At 44.4% G+C, this 20630-nt stretch overlaps 2 protein-coding genes across 2 annotated transcripts in view; one reads left to right on the forward strand and one right to left on the reverse strand.

Annotated features, from left to right (window-relative positions):
• The first annotated feature begins 3399 nt into the window (after positions 1-3399).
• On the forward strand, positions 3400-13354 carry LOC119693132 (vegetative incompatibility protein HET-E-1). Its single transcript, XM_048628618.1, has 15 exons — positions 3400-3602; positions 6518-7069; positions 7142-7457; positions 7609-7762; positions 7928-8097; positions 8238-8475; positions 8705-8898; positions 9707-9870; positions 10170-10297; positions 10604-10829; positions 10938-11111; positions 11244-11369; positions 11635-11756; positions 12402-12525; positions 12889-13354. Exons 2-15 carry the CDS (start codon positions 6562-6564, stop codon positions 13038-13040), a joined length of 2796 nt encoding a protein of 931 aa, XP_048484575.1. The 5' UTR covers positions 3400-3602; positions 6518-6561; the 3' UTR covers positions 13041-13354.
• LOC119693133 (neurotrimin) overlaps positions 13342-20630 on the reverse strand; it is a 51107-nt gene continuing 43818 nt past the window's right edge. The window contains exons 3-9 of the mRNA XM_048628619.1: positions 18493-18671; positions 17851-17991; positions 17502-17595; positions 16580-16773; positions 15020-15125; positions 14573-14789; positions 13342-14412 (exon numbers count right to left, since the gene is read on the reverse strand). Coding sequence (XP_048484576.1) covers positions 14376-14412; positions 14573-14789; positions 15020-15125; positions 16580-16773; positions 17502-17595; positions 17851-17991; positions 18493-18671 — 968 coding nt within the window. The 3' untranslated portion in view covers positions 13342-14375. The remainder of the gene's footprint in view (positions 14413-14572; positions 14790-15019; positions 15126-16579; positions 16774-17501; positions 17596-17850; positions 17992-18492; positions 18672-20630) is intronic.

The following is a 20630-nucleotide window of genomic DNA, read 5'->3' on the forward strand; positions in this document are numbered from 1 at the left end:
TTTAAACAAATATCTGCCCCAGCCGGGAATCGAACCCGGGACCATCGGCTCAGTAGTCAGGGTCACTAACCACTACGCCATTCGGTCGTCAATTTTATTTTAGACATTCTTAATAAATAGATTTTATTTGTATATATTCTTAATTTATTTTTAATTTCATGTGTCATTCATTTAAGTAATTTAGGTTTGTAAATATATGTATATTATAATTCTACTGTACATGGCTTTAAATATTGTATATTTTAGTTAAGATTTTGCATGTTAACAATAATTTTATTTAAATTTTAAATTACTGTTTACGATAGTCTTTTTGAATGCTGTTGCACGCCTGTAATTGGTGCATAGGTAGAATAATAATACCTTTAATTATGTCTTTATAATGTATGATCATATGTGCTGTTGGTGTGTCTATTTTTGTAAAATAAAATAAAATAAAGCACCAGCTACTTTTTGTATCCGGGGGGCTAACCTTTTGAAGTGTTCCTCGAATGACCAGCGACTATCCAGGACTAGGCCGAGGTAGCGCATATGCCGTCCTATGGCGATACGAGCATCACCAACTTGCACCGCTAGGTCAGGTGGTTCCCTGCTCCTAGGCAGTTTGTGGAACCACAGCGCCTCGGTCTTGTGTGGCGCTGTTTTGAGACCCAGCTGGTGGATCTTGCCAATCACTCTGGCCACAGCATCTTCCGCTCTTGGTATAGCCTCCTCGAAGGAGGCCCCGTTAGCTACCACCAGTGTGTCGTTGGCGTAACACACTGTGCTAACGCCGTCTGGGAGCTCAACTCGCAGGACCGCATCGTATGCCAAGTTCCACAGCAGTGGGCCCAACACCGACCCCTGTGGAACTCCGCAACTGACGTCCCTCCGCGAAAACATACCCTCTCTGCCCGGGTAGGTACTTGATATACCTGTTCGACAGGTATGACCCGACTATTCGCTGCGGGTAGGAAGGCAATTGGTGGTACGCAAGAGCCTCCCTAATGGTTCCCCAAGGGATGGAGTTGAACGCATTAACTATGTCTAGGCTAATAGCCAGCGCAACTCCCCCTTGGTTCACAGCCTGCTCCGACAGTGAGCGAACGCGAAGTATCGCATCCACTGTCGCGCAATTCGGAAGCCGTACTGACTATCCGAAAGGTCGGGACCATCCCGTCTCAGGTGTGCCTGGATGCGATCGGCGATGACTCGCTCAAAGAGCTTGCCAGCCTCGTCCAGCAGACAGATGGGTCGGTACGCAGAGGGAGAGTCTGCGGGCCTGCCTTCCTTCTTCAGTAGCACCAGCGTGGCCTCCTTCCAGTCGGTGGGGAACTCGCCGTCACTCAGGCAGCGGTTCAGCAGACAGATGAACTGTTTGAATAAACCAGCCCTGAGCGCCAGCACCCACACACGTCCTGGTATGCCATCGGGGCCGGGAGCGGTGTGGTAACCTAACCTAACCTAACCTAACCTAACCTAACCTAAGTTACCTAACCTAGGTTATAGGTTACCTAACCTAACCTAACCTCACCTGAATGAAAATGAAAATGAAAATGAAAATGAAAATGAAAATGAAAATGAAAATGAAAATGAAAATGAAAATGAAAATGAAAATGAAAATGAAAATGAAAATGAAAATGAAAATGAAAATGAAAATGAAAATGAAAATGAAAATGAAAATGAAAATGAAAATGAAAATGAAAATGAAAATGAAAATGAAAATGAAAATGAAAATGAAAATGAAAATGAAAATGAAAATGAAAATGAAAATGAAAATGAAAATGAAAATGAAAATGAAAATGAAAATGAAAATGAAAATGAAAATGAAAATGAAAATGAAAATGAAAATGAAAATGAAAATGAAAATGAAAATGAAAATGAAAATGAAAATGAAAATGAAAATGAAAATGAAAATGAAAATGAAAATGAAAATGAAAATGAAAATGAAAATGAAAATGAAAATGAAAATGAAAATGAAAATGAAAATGAAAATGAAAATGAAAATGAAAATGAAAATGAAAATGAAAATGAAAATGAAAATGAAAATGAAAATGAAAATGAAAATGAAAATGAAAATGAAAATGAAAATGAAAATGAAAATGAAAATGAAAATGAAAATGAAAATGAAAATGAAAATGAAAATGAAAATGAAAATGAAAATGAAAATGAAAATGAAAATGAAAATGAAAATGAAAATGAAAATGAAAATGAAAATGAAAATGAAAATGAAAATATGGGGAAAACACAATAAAACACTAATACAAAATTAATACAAAGGTTAAAAGGTGGCAAAAGGACAAACTCAGAAAAACTGCGAGTTATACCTCGTATAATCTATGCAGCGTGCAGCGCTGGTTGTTCAGTATGCCCTGAACCTACTATCGGATGTTCTAGTTGCAAATTGAGTTATGGAGCAACGCTCAAGATGGCAATAGGGAATATGCATAATTTTATGCTTATTCGATAGTTCTACATCGCTTTATTATAGTAAAAAAAAGTAATTTAAGGTATTTTAAAGAAAGTTAATAAATGTTAGTATAACCGAAACGTCCACTATAAACGCCCAAAACTTTGTGTGAAAAAGTGTGACGTCATTACTAACGTTTCACGGCTCAGAATAATGAGTCTCGCCATTCTCACCGACGCCCAGTTCTATGGACATAGATTATTCTGAGATTGACATGTCGTCACATCCGCTCTAAGAAAATTCGTCACGTTTCAAAGATTTACCGAAGTTTTTTTGGGCTTTTCAACAATTATTTACTCGTTCAACAATTAATTATAATCAAAAATATGTTTGGAGGCATAATTCTGAAATAACAAAGTTTATTAAAAAAGATATTTGACCTTTATTTGAATCACAGGCATATTCCCTATAGCTAGGCTATTGAGAGTATTGAGACTGCCTAGCCCTAGTGCCTACTGCCTATAGACTACGTAATTGTTTATTTTTTAAATTGGTTTGTACGCATAGACCTATACTATATTACTAGGTGGTACATAGAATAACAAGTACTGTACGTAACGTATATCTAACGTCTAACGTTACTTTTCTAGAAATCCGTAAGTACATGGCCGGACAAATCTGGACGGATGGTAACACTGATATACAAAGAAATAAAAATAAAAACTAGGAGGGTTAACAAAAGATAAGTAATTTATTTCAGTTTTGTTAAGGTGTCGTCAAAGTTACATATGTTTTAACTGGCCCTTGTTGAAGCAATCAAGTATTGAAGGCTTTTAATAGCAGGGTAGGTAAGTAGTTGAAAAAACAAGTGTGTTGGTTCTAATCGGTTATGTTTCATTAATAATGCACGTATGGGGCGGCGTGCGAGCTGCTGGGTGACGTCGGCGCGGCCACGTCAGCCGCCCCGCGCCCCCCGCGCCCCCCGCGGCACCCAGCGCGCCGGCAGTGACGGCAGTCAGTGCCCGCGGCCGCGCCGCACAACGCGCTCGCTCTCATTACTTGCTTCCGAAGTATGTTCTTCACGGAATCAACTCATTGCATATGAGCATACATCTGATGGTCTTGTTTTCCCAATTAAAATGAAAGTTTGTACAATATTAAATCTGCTTAGAGAAAGAAAGTATTGTAAACAATCTAAGTTTTCATAATATTTTTGGTAAGAATTCGTTATATATTTATTAATGATTGCAATTTTATTTTTGTAACGGATGTGATTTTGAAAGGAACAAAAAATATATTTTATACGGCCTAAACCTTAAATTATGTGTTTATTTTTTTAATAATGAGTTTTTCTGTGCTTATACCAACTTTTTTATTGTTAAAAGTCCCTTCAGAATCGTCATTAGTTTATTTTTGGTCTAGAAAAATAATGCATTTTGGTAGGTAGTAGGTAGTGTGGTTGATAAATGATAGTGTCGAGCTGATGGTAAGTGGCGGTCGCGTGCTGCGGGCGGCGGCGGCGGTGGCGGCGGTAGAAGGCCACGACAAGCATCGATTGTATTCGTATTATTTTCCAATCAAATCGTCCCAGTGTATGTTAATCGTATGTTTTTGTGTTGATGTAGGTACTTGTATTCCTTGATTCACATCAACATACATAAACATAACATTACAAAATGTTTTCGATACTTACACTCGATGCACCAAGGTTTAACTCGAGAGAGCCAGGTGCAGGTACCTACACCCCTACAGAGATACTTACACCTTTTTATGAAAATGTAATTTTAAGGCAATTACCACCTAGGTACTTTCAGATCATGAATGATGAAAAGTGTTTTGTATTGTTGTTAATTCAATAGTTTTTTAAGCAAGCAAAAGTGTTGTGACCTCATGCGAGTAATTAAGGGTTAATGTAAATGTAAGCCAATCATAATAATTATGCTTGGACATAAATACATACCTAGTTACGTCATCCAATACTGCTGACATTGCGATTAATTCTACTGACAATAATAATAATAAATAATAAATAAAATCTTTCGAGTTGGACTTTACGAGCTACCTCTTTATCGAAGTTGGATTTACCTAATCGGATCACTTGTCCTAGGTAGGGATACTGATCGACAACTTCGATGGTGACACCTCCTACAGCTACGGGTGATGATGAAACATGTTCGTTCGACATGACCTTTCTCTTGTCCATGTTCATAAGGTCTGTAGTTCTTAAGGCCAGTTAATATGTATACCTCCGATTGACTGTATAGGTACATATACGTGCTTAATTTCGACTGACTGTATACATAGACGGTCGAATGGCGTTGTGGTTAGTGGCCCTGACTGCTATGCCGAAGGTCCCGGGTTCGATTCCCGGCTGGGGCAGATATTTGTTTAAAGACAAATATTTGTACTCGGGTCTTGGGTGTTGATATTTATATTTAAGAGCTCATTCACACGAAGACGAATCGTGATTTTTCACGAATCGTGTTTTTTCATGATTCGTTATTTTTTTTGACGGGAGCAATGCTTTTTATATACCCATGTTCACACGCTTCACGAATCGTGAAAAAAGACGTAGACGGATACGTCGGTCACTACGGTCATTAGAATGACGATTCGTTAAAAATCTATTTCTATTCGATAAAAAATCGTTGAAAAAACACGATTCCGTATTCAATGTGAACATCTATCCGTCAAGGCGAATCGTGTTTTATACCGAATTGTCAAAGACGTATCCCGTGTGAATGCGCCCTAATATGTATTTATCTATGTATTTGTGTAGATATATCAGCTGTCCGATACCCATAACACAGGCTCTGCCTTGCTTGGGGTCGGATGGCCATGTGTGAAGATGTCCCCACGTATTATTTATTTATTATTTAATTTGACTTTTAATTAAATGTGTTGAAAAATACTTGCTGTTTTAAAAATGTTTTCCCCGGTTGAGGAAACTTGTCTGGCGCAGCCGGTAGGATTTTCCGCGTCGCGTTTTCTTCAAATCAGAAAGACCTGTTTTACGGAAAATCGACGAACCAAATAAATTCGAAAAGCAAAAACTCTAAGTTAAAGTGTAGGTACGTGAGGACCACTGCACGGGAACTTCAACAAAAAAGACTGGATCTATAGTCACAAACTTATCACTTCACTGTTGAGAAGACAGAGATTGACATGTTTAATGCATCCAAAAATACTTTTAAAAAACTAATTCTACATAAATTAACAGAATAATTAGGTACCTACACTGTCTTGTATTTATGTACTTATTAACTTTATTAAGGCACTTGTTTATTATCATGAGTACAGTTCACTCCAGTGACATTCTTGATATTATGGATACACAATTATTATCGTACTGTGTAGGTATGTTAGTATTTTTCAGTTTTAAATTATTGTGTTATTTGTGAAAGTGTATTTAAATAAGTCACTAATTTCTCAGCAACTATAATTGTTAGTTTTTCTCATAGTTATGCATAACAATTTATTTATTTTTGTTCTATTTGTTAGGTAATTTATCACAAACTTATTTATTGATAAGTACTTTTTTCTTTTTCTTTTGTCAGTAAATTTTATTTTATTATAGTTAACTCATGCAAAATCATTAAATAACTTTAAATTCGCTAAGTTAATTTATGGAAACCTGTAATTAGCTTTACTATTAACTTTAAGCTGTGTGAAATTTATTATTGTTACGCTGTTGGTATCCTGAATAAACACATATAACACATATAACACATATAAACTTCAAATTCAGTCGAATGCCCATTGGACTGAAAACAGCGCCGGCAACTTTTCAAAGACCTATTGATAATGTTTAACGAGGATTATAGGGTACATTATACACTGTTTTGTTTACTTAGATGACATCATTATATATAAAAAATACGTATTGTGTTTGAGCGATTACTTCAAACAAATATAAAGATTCAACTGGATAAGTCCGAATTCCTACGAAATAACTCGGACATAAAATAACGCCCGACTGACTAAAACCTAACAATGACAAAATTAAAGCTATTCTTAAGTATCCCCTGCCATAATCTCCTACGGAAATTAAAAATTATCTTGGACAAGTAGGCTACTACCGAAAATTCATAAAAGATTTACAACAATAATCTAATCTAATAATATTGTCAGTAGGGTGACGGGTGCGGGGCGCAGGGCGCGGGCGCGGCGGCGGCATGCAGGAGGGCGAGGCGGTGCTGGCGGCGTCGCTGCGGCTGCGCGGGGAGGTGGCGTGCGCGGCGCTGGCGGGCGGCTGGCTGGCGGCGGGCGCGGGGCGGACCCTGCGCGTGTGGCGCGCGGGCGAGGCGCCGGCCGCGTGGAGCGAGGTGGCCGTGCAGCCGCGCGCGCACCGCTACGCGCTGACGGCGGTGCGCTGGGCGGCGGGCGGCGCGCTGCTGGCGTCGGGCGGCGTGGACGGCGCCGTGCGGCTGTGGTCGCGCGCGCTGGCGGAGCGCGGCGTGCTGGCGGCGCCGGGCGCGGCCGCCGTGCGCGCGCTGTGCTGGGCGGGCGCGCGCGTGCTGGCGGGGCACGACGACGGCTGCGCGCGCGTGTGGGCGCGCGGGGAGCTGCTGGCCGTGCTACACGCGCACGACGGCGCGCTACACGCGCTGGCCGCGCCGCTGCGGGGAGCGCTGCTTCTCAGCGCCTGCACAGATGGAGTGCTCAAGCTACACGATATGGAAGGTTAGTCTTTTGGTAGTAGGTCAACTAGCCCATGTGTTATCGTTCATAATACATTTTGTTCCCGTGGCACAGAGGTGGTGTCGGCGGGCACGGGCGGGGCGCGCGTGGCGGCGCTGTGCTGGCGCGACGGCGCGCACGACCTGGGCGCGCTGTGCGCGGACGCGCGGGAGGACGGGCGCGCGGCGGCCACGGGCGGGCACGACGCGCGCGTGCTGGTGTGGGCGTGCGGCGCGCGCGGCGTGCGCGTGGCGCGCGTACTGGAGGGGCACGCGGGCGCCGTCACGTGCGTGCGCTGGGCGCGCCGCGTGCTGGCGAGCGCGTCGCTGGACGGCACGGCGCGCCTGTGGGCGGCCGGCGCCTGCGTGCGCGTGCTCAGAGCGCACTCCAGGTTCGTACATTATACAATTACGCCTTTTACTAATATACTCAGAAGTAGGCTCACTGACTGAGCCTTTGAGAAATAGTGGTAGACTCTTGACAATCAACAAACAAGAGTAAAAATAATTAAATTAAAAATAATGTATGCGGATGTGTGTCAGGTACCTGACCGCGGTGGACGCGGACGCGGCGCTGCGCGTTCTGGTGACGGCGTCCAACGACCGCTCCGCGCGCGTGTGGGAGCTGCATGCGCCCGCCACGAGCCTGCACGCGCCCTGCACGCCGCTGCAGCACTTCGCACTCGGGGACCTGGAGGTAGCACAGGCCGTCAAATTGTCTTCACACGTCTATTGTGCAGATATATATCAGCTTTCCGACACTCTCCATATTAGAGCCTCAGCTAGATTGGGGTCCGTGCCCGTGTGTGAGGTGTCCCTACATGTCTATTTATTATTTAGGTATTGTATATTTATGTTCCAGGGCATCAGCACGGTGGAGGGCGCGGAGCCGGCGGGCGCGGTGGGGACGGGGGACGCGCCGGGGGGCGAGGGGGCGCGGTGCGTGTGGAGCGCGGGGGGCGGGGGGAGTGCGGGGGGCGCGGGGGTCAACTGCCTCGCGGCGCACGGGCGCTGGGTTGCCGCCGCCTGCAGGTGACAATCATTCATATATCTGTGTCGATATACTTTTGATTACTTATATCGAAACAGATAAATTAATGATCTTAAAATGATGATTTTGAGTCATTTAGTTTTATTTTACTGTATTTCTTATTCAATTTTTAATTCATCAGTGACGGTCGAGTCCAGCTGTACGAATGGTTGGAGGAAGGAGACGAGGTGGGTGCAGCGGGGGCTGCGGGGGACGGCAGTGACGCGGGGGACGCGGGGAGCGCGGAGGGGCGGCTGGAGCTGCGGCGCGAGCTGGCGGGGGGCGGGGGGCTGCCGGCGCTGGCCGCGGACTTCGGCGCCGACGGCGGCGTGCTGCTCACCGCCGGCCTCGACGGGCAGGCCACCGTCTGGGATGTCGAGGTTATTCACTTTATTATAATATCTATGTTCTATTGTAAATAGCTTTCAATAGAAGTTTCCCTTCTTCTCATCCTTAACAAACTTCTGTTCGTTACCAATAAGCATTGCCCCTAGCAGTGATCAATCCAGGCTACTGAAGTATCTAAGCCTTTCCAATAAATTAAACACACTTTTGTCAGTCAGTCCGGAATTGAAGTAATACATAATAAGTGAAATGTTTTGATTCCAGTCGGGCTGCGTTCTTCGTTCGCTATCGTCGCTGTCTTGCGGCGCGGGTGGCGCGGGTGTCGCGGGGGGCGCGGGGGGCGGCGGCGTGCGGGGGGCGCGCGTGTCCCCGCACCGCCCCCCGCTGCTGCTGCTGGCCACGGATGACGGCACCGCGCCGCTGTGGGCGCTCGCCGACCCCGACCCCGACCCAATACAGTCTGTACCGATACATTGTTTTTGCTACATAAGTAATAATTATAATATTAAGGTGCGTGTTGGTAGTGGAATGAAGCTGCAGCAGGTGACGATAACGAAACTACTAGTTTTAATGTAATTTATAGCCAGCGACATGAAGCTAGCAACGCGTTGTCACGTTGTCAGACGAAACATCAGTAGTTCTGAAGCCGAAGCATGACTGACTTTGGATTCACTGCAGTGACGTGTAGCGACGTCACGTCGTCTGCCGTTAGTCACCCGCTTGCAACTCGTATTCCTTTATTTTTTGCCAAAAATATGTAAATTATGAAGTTGGGACAAAAATCTGTGATAATAGATAGATAGATAGATAATTCTTTATTGCACACAAACACAGAAATTACACGAGGAAATACACAACATAGATGGTACAATTGGCGGCCTTATTACTAAGCGTAATTTCTTCCAGACTACCTCGGAGGAGAGAAATTATACATAAGAAAAGGGGAGAGTGCAAAAAAAATTACAAACATAACTTATACTTACAGGAAAATAATATTATAACACCTAATCTATACCTAGTAGTAGGTAATATAAAATACATAAAACATACTTATATACTTGAATATATACATACTATTAAATATATAGTAAATAAATATTATTCTGGCAAGGATAATAATTTATTGTAATGCTTATTCAGCAGAGTTTTGAATGATGCAAGCGATGGTGCAAGTCTAATATCTGTGGTTAAATCATTCCACAACAATACGGCCTGGACAGTAAAAGATTTGCTGTAATGATAATGTGTCGAGTGCGTATATTGCAGGGTGTACGGAGGCGGCGTGCTGGCGGCGGCGGCGCTGTGCTGCGCGTGGGGCGCGGGGGGGCGGCTGCTGGCCGCGGGGGGCGCGGGGGGGGAGCTTCTGCTGTGCGCCGCTCCCCCCGCCGCCCCGGACCCGCTGCATCTCGACCCAGACGCTCACGACTTGGGTATCATTCTATAGCTTATAATTTATCTACATACACTACTAGATACTGCATTTGCTATTGCTTTATGATTTATTTCACCCTAAAAGGTTTTCACGTAAAAAATCCTGGATAAAAAGTACATAATAAACCTTCCTCTTAAATAACGTCTATCATTACTTCCACTGAGGTGTTTTAAAGATCTAAGCAGACCTACGTAACATACAAGGCTATTGCAGGCGTGCAGTGTGCGCGTATGAACGAGTGATGTCACATTGCAGGCGTGCAGTGTTAGAGTATGAACGAGTAATGGCATGTTGCAGGCGTGCAGTGCTGCGAGTTCGCGGCGACGGCGGCGGCGCTGGCGCTGGACGACGACGAGGGGTTCCACCTGCTGGCCACCGGCGGCAGCGACAGCTACATCAAGCTCTGGGCCATTCAGTATACAGAGGTAGCTTTACCTTTTCTTATTTATTTATGATTAGCTGTTTCCGCGAGCTTCGCTTCGTCTTAAAAAGTTTTCCCGTAGGAATTCCACAATAATAGTAGCCTATGTTCTTTTTCAGACCATATGTATACCAAATTTCATTCAAATCCGTTCAGTAGTTTTGGCGTGAAAGAGTAACAGACAGACATACATACATACACAGTTACTTTCGCATTTATAATATTAAGTTAGGATTAGAATAGTTAGGATTGTGTATTATTTGAGCGTGACAGTACCAGCCTTAATATTGCGGCTATGTAACTCTTGCAGGGTGACACGACAGCGTGCGTGCGGCTGGCGCGGCGCGTGTGGGCGCACGGCGGCGGCGTGGCGGCGCTGCGGCTGGCGGCGGGCGGCGCGCGGCTCGCGTCGGCCGGCGCGGACGGCTGGGCGCGCGTGTGGGCCGTCGCCTCCGGCCGCTGCCTCGCCGCGCTGCCCGCGCCCGGGGACGCACCGCTCACCGCGCTCGCTCTCACCGACGAATACCTTGTACTAGGTAACTAGAGTACTTAACATAATAAATATAAGTAAGTGTAGCTTGAAGACATTATGTATGTGATAGCTAAAATTTATAAGTAAAACCATAAACAAATTAAAATGACAGGAGGTCTGGATGGCGGGTTAGCGGTGTGGCGGCTGGGCGCGGAGGCGGGCGCGGGGGGCGAGGGCAGCGCGTCGGGGGGCGAGGACGAGCCCCCGCACGACGAGCCCGCGCCTCGCGCCTGGCGCCCGCCCGCCGTCGCGCGCTGGCTACAGGAGTACATCACGCGCGCACCTGGTCAGTGTCATCATGTTATTCTATTCATTTTAACTGTGCTACAAACATAAACAAACAAACGCCCCTATAATGTCAACATCATACGATATAATATCTTGTTTCATCCACTGTGTTTAATGGTTTCATCTGCAGATTTCTACGTAAAACCGGAAACAGAGGCAGAGATACTTCGGCTGGCCATGAAGGCTGGCTTGACTGGAGCTCGACTTCTGGATGATCCTGTAATTGATGTTATAAAGGCACTTGGCTTTGGAGATGGTGAGATTATTTTAATTGTTTTATTTCTTCTCTAAAATATCTCGTGAGAGATAAGTGAGTGGTCAGATAAGGAAGTCTCAGTAGCTAATAAAGATGCATTAGTGGATGGCAGAGGAAATCTGAGAATAGAGTATTTTAGTACTCGTAAAGCTTGTATACCGCAGTAGTCAATAATAGTGTAAGATCTTTCTTTAACGTTTGCGATTAAAATATTGAATGAATATTTATCTATAAGCCCATTACAAAGTTTTTCGTTCTATTTCAGAGGATGCTAGTGACGGCGACAGTATAGAGAGCACGATGGACATTGAAGAGCGAGAGCGCATCGAAAAACGCCTTCATGATGAATTGAGTTGGCTTCGGCGGCCATACGCTACATCAGAAATGGTATTTTGTTGAATATTTACTACATAATTGTATATTAATTTAAAATTTTATTAAATTACTCATGGTCAAAGCGGCAATTATAAGGCTAGCGAACACATGACTTATTGCAAATTACAATGTCATCCAAGTAAGTGAATATATTTCCTTCATATATTCTGGGGAAATAATCTATCCATAAGCCGTTGTTGGGTTTGAGAAGCATTGTTCAAACCAATTGGCATGACTTTAAATTGAAACAAGACTTTTCCCGTGAGACCAAACGCCGTTTTTTTCTAGGTAGTCTCTTCTAGTGTTATTTTTCAAAATGTTGATTTTAGATCAATTGTAGATAAGATGTGTACATTTTTTACATTATCTAGAATTTATGTGACTCTAGGGAGTGGATAAAAATCCTTTTTGCTCAATCGATAATGAAAATCCTACCTAACCACTAAGTCCTTTGAAACATACGATAATAATGTAAATAAACAGCGCCTATCGCAGCTATTGTAACACCTAGGCCTCCAGTTTACTCGGGAGCTAAGCTGGCTGAGCTGAAATTAAGAGGATATGTACAAAGATTCGACTCAATAGAGCCACGTGCAGGAGATTCGCCCCCTCTCAGAATAGAACAGCATGTAAATAACTCGTGGTTGTATGGTGCAGGAGGCGGCGGCGCCGCACTGGCTGCTGTGCCCGCTCACACATCGCGTGCTGCGCGAGCCGGCGCGCGCCGCCGACGGGTACAGCTACGAGCGGGCCAACATACTAGAGTGGTTCTATGCAGAAGGTATCATTACATATTTCCCAAAATACCATGTAATTTTAGGCATAATGCTAAAATTGAAGTACTTAACACCTACAGTAAAGAGCTTCTTATGAGATCTTCATTCCATATTTTTGAGTTATTCGACCATGAAGACTAGTGTAATGTATCTGTGTATGAATTTAATCCAAATAGTAAATCAATCAACTGTCAGTCTGATTTCTCGCAACTGAAACTCATTATCTTTCATTAAAACCATCTCGTTTGAAGATTATAAGCTATTTTAGGGTAATTTAATGATGATCATCCGCTTCACGACCATCAGCTGTTTGATAGATGGTGAGAGGATCTAAATAACTTCCATTAAATGAGTGAATGTCAATGCAGGCGGCGCGGTGTCTCCGCTGTCGGGGCGGCGGCTGCACTCGGCGCGCGTGGCCCCCAACTACCGCCTGCGCGAGCAGCTGCGCGCCTTCGAGCTGCAGCACCGGCATCTCTACGAGCCAGTACTAGACTACCTAGACGACGGGGATTTCTAGTATTACTTCATCTATTCTATAGTTATACATATCTGGTTTCTTATAAGACTAAAAACTTATAATATCTCTAATCGCTTCAATTTAATCGAATGCAATGCCACTTTTCCTACTTATAAATTTTGATAATGTTGAAATTATGTTTAAATGTGAATTTGAGAGTTTGAGATACTTATATTTATTTTTCAAATAAGTGTGCAATCAATGTGACTATATTTATAATATAACGTTTATACATATTTATTATATTAACGTTTGAGGGACCATTATAATAAAATGATAGAAGTGAAATAATAAACCATAAAATGTTTCAACGATTTCATCTTTATTGGTATAACTTAAGATTAAATATTTACAGGAGAGGCAGTAACAATGTCAACGAATCAAAACTTACTCACAAGTCTCTTTTATAGTTTATTTAGTTTGATTATAATCATCACTCATAGACGGCGTCGGTCAACATTTTGTCTTTGATTTGGTTTGATAAAATCCCTGCCACTCAAAAACAAAATGTTTCATAATATATTTTCACAAAATTTAATTTGACAATATAACAATATTTCATTGAAATAATTTAAAACTCTATGAAGCTTCGTATCGTGTGAATGAAACTTTACAAAGGAACGAAGATTTAAAAATACGAAGCATCATAGTTTTATTCAGCAAACATTGTTCGACGTAATATTTACAAGTCTTAAAATAAGAACATGTACACAATTCCTGTTCAAATATATTTATTTATTTATGATACAACAGAGATTGTTGTTTTAAAATGAGTCGATGGACTAGTTAATGAGATGAATTCGATGTCCGCACACTGCGGTGCGACTAGAGAAGTGATGCAAGCTCCCGGCGCACCCGCCTCTTGTCGTCGTCCGATAACAACGGATATACATTAATTAAATGCCTCTTAGTGCACGTGATAAAGTTACTATGCTATATTTTGGTAGTTTGATTTTTTGGTAATACATTATTATGCAGAAGATACTTTAGCATCTTCCATTTTATTGGTTTGGTTTCGGGCGGGCTTTGCTCGATTCTTACACTATAAATTTATAATTACAATATAGTTTTTTAGTCTTAGTAGTAGGTTTTATGTACAATTTACAAATTTTAATGTATCTAATAAATACAGAGGTGTAGCACCCCTCGGACCGGCCGCGACTCGCACTCACTCACTTGGTTCATATCACATCACGCGTCGCGTACTAACAATGTTCCTGGCGACGGGCACAGCGCCGCCACACTGTCGCCACAGTGTCGCCACACTGTCGCCACGGCGCCGGCATGGCGTCGTCGCCACAGTGTCGCCACGGCGTCGCCGCTCGCGACGTGGCGCTAGTGTTCGTCCTCGTCGTGACATGCCAGGGACTGACTGAAATAAAAAAAAAAAACTTTAATGGAATACTTCAAAACGGAGACAGAACTGGATACTTAAATTAGTAAGTATAATTATGTGGTACATTCTGAGCCTTATATTATGGGTATTATGGTATGGTCTGTATACTAAGTTTGATCAACTGTAAAATACTTACGGGAGTAGAATGAGGCACGCCACAAGCACTACTAGGAGTGCCCGGCGCGGCGCCCCCGCCAGCGCCCCCGCCAGCCGCGCGCCCCCGGCAGTGAGCGCCCCCATGAGTTGCGCGCCGCCGCCCCCGCCCGCTAGCACCGCCAGCGCCAGCGCGCCCCGCACGCCGCCGCGCGCCGCCCCCGCGCTGTTGCCGTGCTGCATGGCTGCCGGCTGCTCACCTGCAAATTATACGAATGGAAACACGTTTCATCTTAACACGTACCGACTCTTTGAGTAGTTCACCGCACTGATAATGTAGTTAGTGTCCGAGCCACCGCTGAAGTGCGATAGTCGGCGGTGCACGCGCAGAACTAAATATTGCCGTAATATTAATTTTATATTTTCCTTAAGTCTTCAGTGCTGGCGCTGATTCTGGTTAATTGAATTAGTAATATAGAGTGGTACTGACCGCTGAGCACGTGCAGCACGACGGAGGCGGAGTCGAGGTTAGAGGGCGAGCACGAGTAGTTGCCCGAGTCCTCGCGCCGCGTGTTGTAGATTATCAAGTTGCCGATCTGAAACCGACAGATACGTTATTGATACACTGACCTGTAAGCATCGTATTTTACCAGTATTCCAGTAAAGCAATCTTTCATAGGTTTCGAAAAGGCTTTAGTACAATAGACCACATCCACACAGTAAGGCAGATTATACAGAAGACCGAAGAGTATAATCAGCCTCTGTGTCTAGCCTTTGTTGACTATGAAAAAGCCTTCGACTCCATCGAGACCTGGGCAGTTTTGGAATCCTTGCAGAGATGCCAAATCGATTGGCGCTATATCGAGGTGTTGAGATGTCTGTACAATGCCGCTACTATGACTGTCCAAGTACAGGACCACAAGACAAGACCTATCCAACTGCAACGTGGAGTGAGACAGGGGGATGTGATATCTCCGAAACTGTTCACCAATGCATTGGAAGATGTCTTTAAGACGTTGGACTGGAAAGGACATGGCATATGTATAAATGGCGAGTACATGTCACACCTCCGCTTCGCGGACGACATCGTTATTATGGCAGAATCTCTGCAGGAACTCAGCTGGATGCTAAGTGGCCTAAATGCTGCTTCCCGACGTGTTGGCCTCGGTATGAACTTGGACAAGACGAAAGTCATGTACAATGCTCACATCAAACCGGAGCCGGTCGCCGTTGGTGAGGCAACAATCGAAGTTGTGCAAGAATATGTCTACCTCGGGCAGACTATTCGGCTAGGCAGAAGCAACTTCGACAAGGAGGCTGCAAGGCGCATCCAACTGGGTTGGGCTGCATTCGGGAAACTTCGTCACATATTCTCCTCGGCCATTCCTCAGAGCCTGAAGACAAAAGTCTTCAACCAGTGCGTCCTGCCAGTGATGACGTATGGTGCAGAGACGTGGACACTGACGGTAGGACTGGTCCACCGATTTAAAGTCGCTCAGCGTGCTATGGAGAGAGCTATGCTTGGGGTTTCTCTGATGGATCGTATCAGAAATGAGGTTATCCGTCAGAGGACTAAGGCTACCGACATAGCTGTCAAAATATGCAAGCTGAAGTGGCAGTGGGCTGGTCATATCTGCCGAAGAACCGATAACCGTTGGGGTAGACGAGTGCACGAACAGGCAAACGCAGCGTGGGACGCCCTCCTGCCCGCTGGACTGACGACCTTAGGCGGGTGGCGGGTAGTGGTTGGATGAGGAAGGCCGAGGACCGAGTGTTGTGGCGCTCCTTGGGAGAGGCCTATATTCAGCAGTGGATGATTATTGGCTGATGATGAATCTTTCATAGGGAAGAGAGTGTTGTATACTGCACAAGGAGGAATGATAATTATCGTCGTGGTGGTAGTTATATACAAACGGCGTGTTTACATTTTTGTGTCTTCGCAAGCGAGCCAGTCGCTTTTCGCTTTATATTAGCTCTCACGTGACAGTTCACTAACCGTATCGCCGTTTATAAATACATAAATAGCTAGGCTAGTAGTGTGTATACTGACGGTGGTGTCGGGCGCGCGGCGCTCCATGCGGATCTCGACCAGCGCGCGGTCGTAGTTGAGCACGCGCTCGTCGTTGTGGTACCAGAAGATGTAGGCGGGCTCCTCCAGCGCCTGCGTGATGACGCACGCCACGCGCACCGTGGAGCCCGCCTTCACGTACACCTCCGCCTCGCCCGCGATCTCGATGCGCGGCACTGCAGGAGACAACGTCACTAGTTCAGCAAGCAATCAATAGTTCTAGCAAAGGGTATAAATAATCTATTATCTTTAATACGGTTTCCAAATGAAGAGTTGTGTGTGTTACTAGGACCACAAGGACTAGTTTGTGAACATTCGTTGAAACCCATGTTTCCTTTATTGTGGCTGATGGATTGGACTTGAGGGACAAGTTTTCATATTCTCTACTTTTAGTGAAACTACTAGGTACCAGAAACATTATAACATCTTGTGCTATTCAGATTCCGCGGTCACTGTGACCACAACATTAGTCCCTTGGTCCTATGGACTCTGACAGCGGCATATACGCTATGGAGGGAGTATACCTACTCTATAGACAATAAAATTGATTTTAAATATATTTTATTTGATGATGATGATATTATACTATAGTTTATTATATTTTGTATTATTAGTATGTATTAGGTATATTATAATATAATGTAGGAATATATTTATATATGTATGTATATCATTTGTATAGCTATTATGTATAAGTAAGTATATCTCTGTGTCTCGATTTAAGTAGATAAACTTCTCTCCTCTCAGCCTATCGCACTACCAACCACTTTCTCGACATCACCAAAGGTTAACTGGTAGAGAATGCTACTAGCATTAAGTTCGCCTTTGTACAATGTTTTTTATGTGCAATAAAGAATTTATAATAATAATAATATAGACGTGGGTAGTGGGTAGTGGTGCTTACCGACGACGTTGAGCTGCACGAAGTGGCTCATCTTGGGCTCCGTGCCCACCTGGCACTCGTACAGCCCCGCGTCGCGCGCCTGCACGTACTTCACCTACAACACACACACACCACGGGTCAGAAAAATAGTGTGATCAAATAGCGCACATAACTATTAGAGTATTGAAATAGATATAGGTACTTCTTTATTGGATCAAACATTGGACAATGTTTGAGCTTCTAGTTCTAGATGTTGCAACGACCATGTCTAGTTTGGACACCATCCACTAGATGGCACCACTAAACCTCATGCTGCCATCTAGTGGTGGGAGCGCAAACTACGGTGTCACCCAGCAGACTAGGCGCTCACCTGCAGCGTCCAGGTGTCGGTGGCCTCCACGAGGAAGGCCTGGAAGCGCTCGTCCGCGATGAACGTGAAGCGGTCCACGGTGAGGATGTGCGCGTCGCGCCGCCGGATCCACGACACCGACTTGTTGCTCAGCTGCCGCACCTGCAGGACCACCAGCGACCACAGTGTTAATAGCTGTGCTTTTTAAGGTTATCACATGCAGAATTACTTCACAATAATTTAACTTTCAATGGAGCAATCTCCACAACATCTCTCTCCATTGCGTGGAAACCTATGATTAGAAGTGAAAACAAAAATAATAGGAGTAATACTGATTTTCACGTAGCTAGGTAGGACACAATACAACATGTTTTTTACTTAATTTTTTACAGTAAGATTAAAATTATCATTATGTTTTTTTAGAAAATATTCGTGAGACGTCAGCTGAGTACTCTAATTGTATTATTTTTCTCCTCGCTGGAATATCGGTGACTCCGACGTGATATACTTACTGACAAAAATATTAGTCATCACCTAAATACTACCCTTGTAGCTGTAGACTGGAGTTATGATAAGACGTAAGTACCTATAGTATTATACATATGCTAGTATAGGAATATGTATGTATGATAAAGAGTAATGCGTGGCATGTGTAGTGTGTACCTTGCAGGGCAGGTAGGCGTGCGTGCCGAGCTGCGCGGTGATGTTGTTGGGCGCCGCCGGGTCGAAGTACGGGCCCGTGTACAGCCCCACGTACCGCCGCGCGCGCCGCCCCGCGCCCCCTGCGCCCCCCGCGCCCCCCGCCGCGCCCCCCGTCGCCCCAGCCTCGCCGCACGACAGCACTGGAAACAACAGAATAAAACATGTTAATGAGAGTTCTGAAGGGAAAGCTAATGTTGTAGTGGCCACAAACTATAAAGGATGACCAATAGTGCAGATATGTCAATGATACGAGCTATATATTTGGTAAGGACATAGTTTCAGGGTGACGTCATATCCTGAGTCTTGTCAGGGAGGCAATGGCAGGCACAAAAATTAACGAGTATGTTAGAGATTAACTCGAAAAGAATCACACGACACGAGTATTTGGTTAAGGGCGATCCTTATTGCTCCAGACTTTGCTCATTTATTCAAGTTGGGAAGACTTATTGAGAGAGGATATAAGTTCAATAAGAGCGCCGAGCAAACAGCCGCGACCGCCGTAGCCGCCGCCGCCCCCGCTACAGCCGCCCCCGCCCCCGCCGCCGCCGCCGCTGAGCCAACAGTCAACACAACGCACCTGCTTCCACGAGCCACATTTATCACACTTACGAATTTGCTTACATTCATATTTTAGGACCTTGTATGCTTTGCTTAAGGATACTATCACCGATGTAGCAAAATTCTAATTAAATAAGTCTTGAGTAAAAACGAACTTGACATTGGCATATTCTGTTCAGGTATGCATCTATTTTTAGGTAGCTTAGCTTTGTACTAACGTTGCAGTTCTACATGTAAATGATGTAACACAGACGTGGAAAGCTGCAACAGAGGCCAAGGAACTACTGTAACTCTAACTTTATGGACGGGAAGAACATTATCTCATTATTTTGGCAGCAAAACCGATCGCTATCCGCTGCCAAAGTCATTACTTGACGTAAGTATCGCTTTAGAGCTCAGTTATTGATGCGGAGCGACGCGGCGGCGGCGGCGGCGGCGGCGGCGGCGGCGGCGGCGGCGGTGACTACGCTATGCTTCGCAAAAGTAATATCCATCAAACACTGTATACATTTGCTTTAGTCGGGAAAAAAATATTTCACATGTTCGGAAAATAATTGCGAGAATGTGTGTTTTCGAATCTCTAATCCCAGTCGTAACTAATTGCGATAACTTTACTTAGAAGTAGCTAAGTACGTTGATTTTACATATAACAGGCTTGTTAGTACTTAATACAGAATGAATAGCACCAATAATAAATAACGAATTCATAAAAATAAAATAAATAAATCAATTATAATGCATGTTAAATTGAATATGCAATGGACGCGCTGCGCTTTACCAATTTTCACAAATAATATTCCGAAGCCAAAAGGCAATGAGAATACAAGTAGGAATTATTAAATTAAACCGTAGTTTGATCCCCCCCCCTCGCAGCCTGGCGCGGCTCCAGAGGAACTACTCTGGTTTAGCGAACACCAAGTTTGATATGTAAACTACATCAACTTCCATTGCTTAAACTACGTCATGTATGTGCAGTAGTGACGGTGACCGCGGCCGGGGTGATAGGCTCGTGTGCTGCAGCGGGAGTGAGCCCCCTCGCTGTTGAAGCCGGAGTGCACGCCCTCGCTGCCGCTGGTGCACTCCACTCGCTGCAGAGGCGATGCCGATGACGTCACAACAACAGTTGAGCGATGACGTCACAGCAACACTCGAGCCCGTAATCATCCACTTCTGGACATACACCTCTCCCAAGGAGCGCCATAAAACTGTGTTCTTGGCCTTCCTCATCCACAACCGGACACCTGTCTTAGATGGTCGGTTCAGCGGGTTGGAGGGCGTTTCACGCTACGCTTACCTGTTTTTGGTCCAGTTATTAAAATTTAAATAATGATAAGTGGAAATGAAAATATAAAATTTGATAAAAAATGTTTTCGATACCCAGTTGAACACTTTTGATATTTGTGTGTGGGTAGATTGAAATAAACCTACTCATTTTTGTACGGTTTGTCAAGTTTGTTTGACAAGAAGTCAGTCGTTGTCAGTCTTCGTCGTGATTCTGCCATTGTAATTCAGCACGGTCGCGAATATCGGAATAAATGTGA

The sequence above is a fragment of the Plutella xylostella genome, chromosome 21 (genome assembly GCF_932276165.1).
Source record: "Plutella xylostella chromosome 21, ilPluXylo3.1, whole genome shotgun sequence".
NCBI lineage: Eukaryota > Metazoa > Arthropoda > Insecta > Lepidoptera > Plutellidae > Plutella > Plutella xylostella.